At 36.1% G+C, this 10,436-nt stretch overlaps 1 protein-coding gene across 1 annotated transcript in view; it reads left to right on the forward strand.

Moving 5' to 3' along the window:
* The first annotated feature begins 1,398 nt into the window (after positions 1-1,398).
* The window catches only part of LOC125226428 (ceramide phosphoethanolamine synthase-like), a 22,423-nt gene continuing 13,385 nt past the window's right edge, over positions 1,399-10,436 (forward strand). The window contains exons 1-2 of the mRNA XM_048130410.1: positions 1,399-2,013; positions 2,770-2,974. Of these exons, the coding sequence (XP_047986367.1) occupies positions 1,560-2,013; positions 2,770-2,974 (659 nt within the window). The 5' untranslated portion in view covers positions 1,399-1,559. The remainder of the gene's footprint in view (positions 2,014-2,769; positions 2,975-10,436) is intronic.

Below are 10,436 nucleotides of genomic sequence, written 5' to 3' on the forward strand. Positions count from 1 at the left end.
CTATTATTTTTGCCTCCAACATAATATTTGCATCTTATTATTTTTGATCACTCTTAAAACTTTATTTAAAATGCAAAAATATGGAAACTGAAATTAAAAACTCGCCCCTTGCATTACATTCGGGGGTCTTAGTGACACGCATAAAATCTACACTAAACGTCACGGTCACGACTGGATCCGATCTACGTATAAATAAGATACGTATCTCCGTGTACACGTAGCTACGTATCTTAATTACACGTAGCCGAATCACACGGAGCAAACGGAGCGGATCTCCGTTGCCGAGTAACACGGCAACGGAGATCCGGCTACGGGTACACGAAACACGGTCACGACCAGGAGCTCTACTAGATACGCATACAAGAGGTAGTCTGGCAAATAAAGAGTAGAAATTAAAAAGTGGCAACATTGTAGTGTCGTCCCGCTTTTCTCACGCGTAACGATTTTGAAAGCCTACTGAAGTGCTGCCACTTTACAATACCCTTTTTTAAAAGCTGAACCCAGCAGCTAGATAGTACAGCAACCCTCATTACATGCGCAAGTATCATGAATCAGTACATGCACGGTGTAAAAACAGACTATAAGAGTGCTGAAACATGTAGCACACTTCTCGATTTGCGCAGGTTTCATTCACTACGTGCAAGCACCACACCTATATTGTGAACTAGAGATGGGCCGAATATTCGGTAAGTATTCGGCATATTCGGCAAGTTTTTCAATGTTCGTATTCGGTTGCATTGCCGAATATTTACCGAATAAACAAAGTAAATAACTAATGAAGATCTTACGTATTCCATAGAATAATAAGCTCCTATTTTAGTAGCATTCTAAGAACTACTAAAAAGACACAATTACCTATGCGTCAAAATATAAAGGTACAGGTACAATTGTATTGTTTTCTAAAAAAGTAAAAAAAAACCGTAGTTGAGAAGATTTCAGAGTTGTTTTAGCTAAGTTTTATAGTCATCCACTAAATCATAAAAACTTAGTTTTAGTTATGTAATCAATAATCATTAAGTCAATCATTTAACAGTTTTAATCTTAACATCCGCCTTAAAAATATGGCGTAACCGAATATTCGGCCGAATGTTCGGTTCGGTAAGAGATGAACCGAATGTTCGGCCGAATATTCGTATTCGGCAAAGTCCATATTCGGCCCATATCTATTGTGAACAATGTTTTTTCCTTACTTACAACATAGTGTTTCTTTTCTTACTAACATGAATTATACCTCTATTCTCCATGATGAATTAGATTTCTTAAAAGTACATGCAAGTAGCCGGCGCCGGCGCAAGACATGGTTCAATTCCATGCGTCGTGTGCAAGACTCGATGCCAGATGTATCTGGCAACATTATTAAATTGACAGTTCGTTAATCGCAGTGGCGATGTATGTGTGTGACATTTGATTTCACCCCATCGGATTGGATAAATAATCAGTTTTTGTTTGAGATGTCTCAGTGTAGCTGTAAATATTTATGTTAAATAATTAATTCTAAAAATTCTTTGTGAAATTATACATTTAATATTATTAGGACAAGTTAGTGCGTGAGTGTAACAATGGAATTGGACGTAATAAACTGGACTAACAAAGAAGTGTTAGATTTATTACATAAAGACAGAATATCTAACTTTATAACAGATATTTGTAAATCTCATGACATAGATGGCCAGTGCCTGCTGTCCTTCGTGGACAGGGACTTCTACGAGTTTCCATTTGATCAGTTGAAGCTTGGCGAAAGAAAGCGATTTATCCTGACAGTGAAGAAATTGCAGAGACAAAATCGCGGGGCTATGTGCGAGCTCGGGCTCTGCGACGAGAGCGCGCTGGTGAATCCTTCAACGAACATTAATTTCCTCGGCACGAATTTGTCGCACCTTAGTTATAATCTTCAGCATAAGCTGCCCAGTGAATTCTCATATGAGAGTAACAATGAATGTGTGCCAACCTTTACTCCTGATGCAAAGGCTTCAAAGTTGAAGCCTGAAATCTGGAAAACTGCTCTAGCGCTTGGTAAGTTACAAATACAAAGTAACATGTCATTCATCTGTGCATGTGTCATGTTATTCTTGTTGTACACATGTCTCTGACACATTGTTGTATCTTAAAATGTGCCAAATAGCACCCAATATAGATCTTATGTTTTTGTTGGACATTCCAGTGTGTTGTCAGACTATTTGTAACCATATTTGCTAATGGACTAAGTATAATAATCTGGCTAGACAATTTACTTATATTTGTTTCGAGGCTTTGAAACTCTTTGAAACTACTTTGAAATGGCTTTCCAATTATGGCAAATGGAGCTGTTAATATGATGAGCCAGCAAATTGATAAAACAAAAATTAAGTTATCCATATTTTTAATATTAATAAACAACATATCAAGAACTAAAGAGGAGAGTTGAGAATAGGAAAATATGGCGCATACTCCACTGACAATAGCTACATAGCTCTTAAATAAGAAGAAGAAACAATTTGTGTAATCATGTTATTGGCTTTACAAACATTTCATAAAAGTTCAAAAAAATATACAAAAATAATTATATCTATTAAAAATAATAAATTTAATATTAAATTTTTAAAAATAATTATATTATATCTAATTTATCTAAAAAACTTGTCAGCAGTTCATGTAGTTCTCCATCTCTTTACTTAATTTAAATTGGAGACCTAACGCATATTTATAAACAACTAACAATAAACTGTTGCATTGTGAATTCTGAATAATAATAACCTCATTAATTATACATAAGGTTTCCATTCCCCAAAGGCTATGTCTTCCTCGTGACGTGGGTGACGGCGGTGGTGATGGTGATCGTCCACGACAAGGTGCCGGACATGAAGAAGTACCCACCTCTGCCGGACCTCTTCCTGGACAACGTGCCGCACATCCCGTGGGCGTTTGACATGTGCGAGATCACCGGCTCGCTGCTCTTGGCTATCTGGCTTGTTGTCCTGCTCTTCCATAAACACAGGTGAGCTATTATATAAATTATGATCTAGGCTCGCCTAAAATTCTTTCATATTTTTGCCCCCAATGAAAAAAATTCTCACCAACTGATCTAGGTGCCTCAAGTACACACACTCATTAATCTACTAAAACATCAAATCAGTCTCCAGGCTTATGAGGCTACCTAATTATTGGGTGGTGTCCTGTAGTCCTTCTAAAAGAGGAAATAGGGTTTTCCATTTCCAGCTATAATGCACAAATATGATGATTTACCTTACTAGCAAATAAAACGCGTCAATGTATCATTTCATTCATTTCTTGTTATTTGCGTAGTGACCCTGCCTGCTACGCCGCGGTCCCGGGTTCGAATTCGGTAAGGGCATTTATTTGTGTGATGAGCACAGATATTTGTTCCTGAGTCATGGATGTTTTCTATGTATATAAGTATTTGTATATTATATATATCGTTGTCTGGGTACCCACAACACAAGCCTTCTTGAGCTTACCGTGAGGCTCAGTCAATTTGTGTAAGAATGCCCTATAATATTTATTTATTTCTATTAAAAATACTACTTAGTTGCAAATTGCAATCATTGCTTGGTGATTTATATTCATACTTGTTTAATGTACGGTCGAGGAAATTGATTCTTTAGCAATTTGCGGTTCAAGTAGATTTGGTTGACACATACTAATGCTAAGAGCTGTCAAACGTAAAGTGAACCGCTAACTGCTAAAGAATTAATTTCTTCGACCGTATATGAGCTCGAACGCTAGAATGTAGATCGTTGAGAGCCGACTACTACGTAAGCACGCTAATAGGGGACTTTTCCCGGAACCACCCTATTTGCGGTTTCCGCGGCAACGTATACTAGTAAAGTTACGAGTGACTGTGGTCACGTCTACGCCAACAGCTCTGACCCACACCTTATGCAACACACTCGAAACGTCGAGAAATTAGATGAAGACTGATTATGTTAAACTACATGAGATTGAGGCCTCATTGAATTACCTGATTCACCTACTTTATTTATAAGTACAGTCGTCATCCGATATATTGAAGCAGTCAAGCGACGAACCAAATCGTTAATTGTGCCGTGGCGGAACATTCGGCCGGCGCTTCGGGAACATGAGAGGCCATGAGAGGCCGTGTCGGCCCAGCTGGTCCACGTCCTTTCCACAGATGCAGGTATGCGGAGCACATATTCTGGATCCAAGCCTTAAGCATATTGCTATCCTTAAGGTACTTGGATCCAGAATAGTACCGATCGCTCGCGATGGGAGAGCTTGCAGCCAGTGGCCCGACTCTGGCGCTGAAACAGCCAGTATGCGCGCACGTTCGTAATCGTTCGGGCTTTGTTCGATTATTGAGGCATGGGCTATTTTAAGACGTGGGGAGTCCCAATCCCGCTGACAATGGCGGGCAACTGGGATGTCCGCACTCGGACATGACTCACGCCAAGCCTCTCTGGCCTCCCTCAGGTTCGCTACCTCATCGTCAAGCATCGTAGAACGGTTTAAGATAATGCCGACGAGAGAAAGCGAACCGTAAGCAGAGGACAGAAAAGCAGGTAGAGCCACGCTAGTCGATGTGCGAACACCCAGTCCCCCAAATCTTATAGGAAGAACCGCTTGGGCCCATGATCTGTTTTCAAAATGAATGTTCAAAATTTTTGATAGTCGGGTAGCGATAACTTTTGAGGTTTCGATAATATTCATGTTGCTTATTTTTTGCATATAGTTTTTAGACTATTGATCAAATATAAAAATAATGTTTTGTGCGTTCCTAGGTACTTGCTTAGCACGAACTTTAGGTATTTCTCTTTTTAAGCAGTGTTCAGTCAAAAAAATATTCGAGAAGAAATTATTTGTATTTGTCTAAAAACAAAGTGGTTGCCGATGTATATATGGATTTTGTGCAATTTTCATCCATGGGTTTAATGATATTCAAAAAAATTCTAATATTGATCCTAAAACCCTTAAAAAAATATTAGAGTCAGTAAGTGAAGTCTTGTACGATTCAGGGCATTAAAATATCTTATTTTTTTAAAAGTGTGCGACATTCATAGATTGCTTTTATTTAAAAAAAATATTTTGTAATAAAAACCCGTTCAAATCCTCAAAAAATTTTTCATGTTCATAAGTTGACGTCTATATTATTATAATATAATATCGAGTCATCAAATTTAATTTGTGCGGTTTTGATCAATGGGTTTTCAATATTTGACGATATTTCAATAGCAAAGTATTTTAAATTTTCGCGCAGTGTGGCGCGCAACCGATAACCAATCAGGTTGGCGCGTGCCACTGGCGCGACGCCGCGCTGCCTCGCGGCGTAAGTACATACGTCTCGTGCGCAGTCATGCATAATTTAGGGTTGCCAGATGGTCGGGATTTGACGGGATTCTCCCAATTTTTTGCATGTCTTCCCAATTAAAACTTACACATATATTACTGAACTTTATTTTATTACATTATTAACGACAAGACCAATCTGTATATTTCGAAAACACGTGAAGGTATCGCATCGAAAATATGATTTCATTTTACATTTCCCTACGAAATCCTCGTAATTGCGGTAAATTCGCCTTTATCCCAATATGGGGGAAATTTGATCCAGTGTCCTATTCATACACCGTGATTATATTTATTATTGTAACTATTAATTTCAGTTTTTCGTTACACAATACAGGGTGTAATTTTTATAACGGGAAGTATTTAAGGAAGTGATTAACTGATCATAGAGCTGATGCAAAACCCAAAAAAGAGTAACGTTTTTTTTCTATATTTTCCTAGATTTCCAATTATAATGCAAATTAAACGCACGGCGGTACAGTAAATGGAGTATAAAATCTTTCGCGATTTCTTTCCCAAATTTAGTTCTGCCAGGCACTATTGTCACAAAATGGACGACAAACCAGCGTGTGTGTATGTATACACTGTGTTTTTATTGAATTCCGTTAACTTTAAGGAAAGGTTCTTTAGGTCAAAAACAATTATTTATCTATGAATCTATATCTTTATATATGAATTATCTATCGTTTCTTGATCAAATCAGGGAAATATTGCAAAAAGGCCAGGTCAGAAGTACTCGAAACCGACGAGCGTGTATGAGAAACGTTATGAAAGTGTGTGAAGCGAAAGTGGTTTGTCAGGATCGTAGTAAATGGAAATCCGTGATCTCTGCCTACCCCTATGTATGTATGTTATCTATTAAACCAGCGTCTTAACTTGTACGGTTATCGATCTATTTAAAAAAATAAATTTAATTACTGGACACGTGTGTGACATCCTATAAAATTTCCTAAAGTTAAATCCGTGTGAGAAACAAGAATAAAATAACATTCAACCAGTGTCTAGTAATTGACGTCACATGTCATAATAAATAGTATTCTGAAAGTATAAAGGCCGTACTACACTTTTTTTTACTACACTAATTGATTCATTAAATTTATTTTTTAATAATTTATATTTAATCCGTTTCCATAGTTTTATTCATTAAATTTATTTTTTAATTACTTTCTTTTTCTTAGAGAAATTAATTGTAATTCACCTAAGCAAACTTCCCTTAAAGTTAACGGATATCAATAAAAACACGTCGTATACCAGGTGGTTCCCGATAATGAACCTAACTGCATGTCGAATTTCATGGAAAAAAAAAAAAAACACGGTGTATGAGTCATACAGTCAAATTAGACTAACTTGGTTCTTGCTTAGAAATAAAGTCATACCGTTGTATAAACTACTTACGTAGGTACCTTAAAGACAATTGACAGATTTTGACAGTTTTGATTCAAAATGTCATTTTGACAGTTTTGGCCCAAAATATAGTTTTGACAGTTTTGACCCAAGATGATGTTTTGACAGAGTTGACCCAAAATGTCAATTTGACAATTTTGAGCACAAATGCCAAGTTGATCGTTTTAACCCAAAATGTATTAATTAAATGTATGTATTTGACATTTTTGACCCAAAATTTCATTTTTACATTTTTGGACAAAAGTGACATTTTGACATTGTTAACCCAAAGGGCAATATGACCGAATTGACACAATGCAATTTTGACAGTTTTGACCAAAATATCAATTTGACAGTTTTGGCAGCAAATGACAATATCATCGTTTTAACCCATAAATACCCAAAGTGTAAAGAGAAGTCATTCCGTTGTCAACACGACAGATTACACATACCATAAAGGCAATTGACAATTTTTGACAGTTTTGATTCAAAATATCATTTTGACAGGTTTGAAATTAGACGTCAATTTGGAAGTTTTGATCAAAAATATATTTTAACAGTTCAACAGATAATCGCCAATTTGATCGTTTTAAAGCAAAATGTTAATTTGACAGTTTTGCCCCTACATTTTATTTTTACATTTTTGACCCAATGTGACATTTTGACTCTGTTGAGCCAAAATTTCAATATAACAGAATTAACACAATGTCAATTTGACAGTTTTGACTCAAAATGTCAATTTGACAGTTTTGACCAAAATGTCAATTTTACTTTTTGGACCAAAATGTCAATTTGACAGTTTTGAACTTTTGACCGAAATGTCAATTTGACAGTTTTGACCAAAATGTCAATTTGACAGTTTAGACCAAAATGTCAATTTGACAGTTTAGACAAAAATTTAAATTTGACGGTTTTGACCAAAATGTCAATTTGACACTTTTGACAGCAAATGTCAATATGATCGTTTTAACCCAAAATGTAAATTGAAGTCATTCCGTTGTATAAGATATAGTACCTTAATGGCAAATGATAGATTTTGACAGTTTTGATTCAAAATGTCATTTTGACAGGTTTGATCTCAGACGTTTGACAGTTTTGATCCAAATATATTTTGACAGTTTGGTCCCAAAATTTCATTCTGACAGTTATGACAGCAAATGTCAATAAGATTCGAGCCAAAATGTCAGTTTGATAGTTCTGACTCAAAATTACATTTTGACAGTCTTGTCTTGACTCAACATGCTTTTTTTGACATTTTAGACTCGTAATTCCAGTTTGACATTTTTTACCCAAAATCACATTTTGACAGATTATATTATGATCAAAATGACTTTTGACAATTTGTTTGTAATAATTATATAATAAAGTTACTTTTCAGTACAGATGGTGTTTTTTTACGCGCTAGCGCGAGAAGTATAAGTAGAGGAAGACTTCGAAGGGCCATGTGTACTGCAAGACGTTGTATGATACACGTGCGAAAAAGGAAATTCATAACTCATGTCAACTTAAGATACTCCCTCCGGTCCTGTTTTAATTTATCGCCCCTCGTTTCGAACTTCCTTTTCTCCGCACTTGTATCGTAAATCGTAATGTCTATTATAAAAATAAAATAATGTACAACAAAAAGCGATATAGCGGGTGGATATGAAAAATGTCATTTTGATATATTTTGACAAATGTCAAAATAAATTGTACAGATTTCGATAAATGCTTTTTGCCGGCCGGGACCATAATATTCATACTAATTCGTGTTACGAGTAACAAGGCACGCTAATTTTTAATGGAATTATTTTATGCCTGAAATAATTTATATCTGGGAAACATAAATATTATTTAGTTAAAATGCTACTCTAATACCGAACACAACAGGCTTTGAATTAAATAGCTTCATTTGGGCGCACAGTTTAAATAAACTTGCGTTTTATACGCAACGCGTCGTTTGTCGATTGCCGAGAGAGGTCATTGCCCTTCCCCGCTGCCGCGCTGATACCTACACTACCCGCGCCGCGTGGATTGCGCCCGCTTGACTCGATCGTACGCAAATAAAATTAATATTAATATCGTATTATTTAGGGAGCAATTGATTAAACTTGCACAAATTCATGTATCTTATTTATCATGTCTTTTAAGTTGATGAGATGTGAACTCTAGTAACTCTAATATTTTTTTGTAATGTTAAGAATACATTTTAGCTAAATTATTGCAATTTTAATAAAGCAATTGTTTAAGACAGCACAATATCAGTTTATTGGCATATTTTAAGGAGTCAACGCGACGTTTCTTATTTTTTTTAACATGAATATTTTTTTGTATCTGTTTCGCTAGGTATGACATAATACCATATCGCAATTGACAAAATTTGCACAAACTACTTATACATGTTAAAAATATCATTCTAAATCCAACACAGTTACATGTTTTATCTCGAATATTTTTTTGAGCAAATTAGGTCAAAACAAAAATTATAACGACAATTTACCAAATTACTGAAAAAGCAACTTAGGTACTTTGCACAAAACGAAATGTAAAATGTATAAATTAACAATGTATCTATTAACGAAAACAGAATCGACTTTAATATTATTTTAACTTAGGGCTCAAAATATAGCCAGCGCCGCAGGACTATCGTACTGATTACGCGGAAAAAAAAATGTTGTTATAAAGATCTTATGATTATGCAATCGCCGTAATTAGTACAACTGTGAGTCTGTGAACTACGGTAACGATATTGTATATGCGTATGAAAAAAAACTGCGCGTAGATACCACACGCCAGTTTCAGAATAGGTAAATAAATAGAATAGAGTAGGTATCTGGACATAGTTAGGCTCGTTTGTACCAGAAACATGTATGGCTGGCTAATGTTTGTTTACCTTTGAGTGAATTATAATGAGTGTAGTAATCAACACAATTTGTTTTGAATTGTTTGTCGATTACTAACATTGTACACTAAGCTGCAGTAATAATGAATGGGGCATGTCTCTGTTCGTAAAATCATTAAATTGTGGCAGATATGGGACCTAGAAGCAGCAGAGGTAGAGCAAGCCCAAGCTCAGATGGTTAGACGGCTTATACCAGGACATCAGGATTCAGGACCCTAGGAGTGAAAAGTTGGAGAAGGAAGGCCACAAATAAATCGGACTGGAGAGACCTGTTTGACCAGGCTAAGGCCCACCCGCGGCTGTAATGCCTCAGATGATGATGTGACCTCGGAAGAAGGGGACCCTTAAGCTAAGTTAAATTTAACAAGGGGTTCAAATATTGACATCATACAAAATATATAATTACGTAAAGTCTTACTTCAAATGCTACGAATTATACGCAACAGCCCATATTCTCCGTGTTTTTCTTGAGTCCAACTCCAACATTATTTTTTCCACAATAAAACATATTGAATTTCTTTACAATATCAAAGATACAAATGCAACTCAAATTCAAACTGGTTTTTAAATTCCATTAATACAATTAGGACCATGCCTAATGCCTACTGCCTAGAGCTAAGATTGCTATACGGCCTATATACTCGTAGGTATGACAGTCGCCCTAATTGAACTAACTACCTTTGCTAATATAGGTTTGCTTTGCAAATAGCATCTCTCGCTCGCTGTACCGCCGCACCCCGTTCTATAGCTACATTAGCTACGCCTTAAATCTCGTACATTTGCCGTCATACTAACAGAATAATCATGACAAATGGATACTGACTGTCATTTCTGACGCGTGAGGCAGGGAAAGTGTTAACGACCCATATCG

This window comes from Leguminivora glycinivorella, chromosome 5 (genome assembly GCF_023078275.1).
Source record: "Leguminivora glycinivorella isolate SPB_JAAS2020 chromosome 5, LegGlyc_1.1, whole genome shotgun sequence".
Lineage (NCBI taxonomy): Eukaryota > Metazoa > Arthropoda > Insecta > Lepidoptera > Tortricidae > Leguminivora > Leguminivora glycinivorella.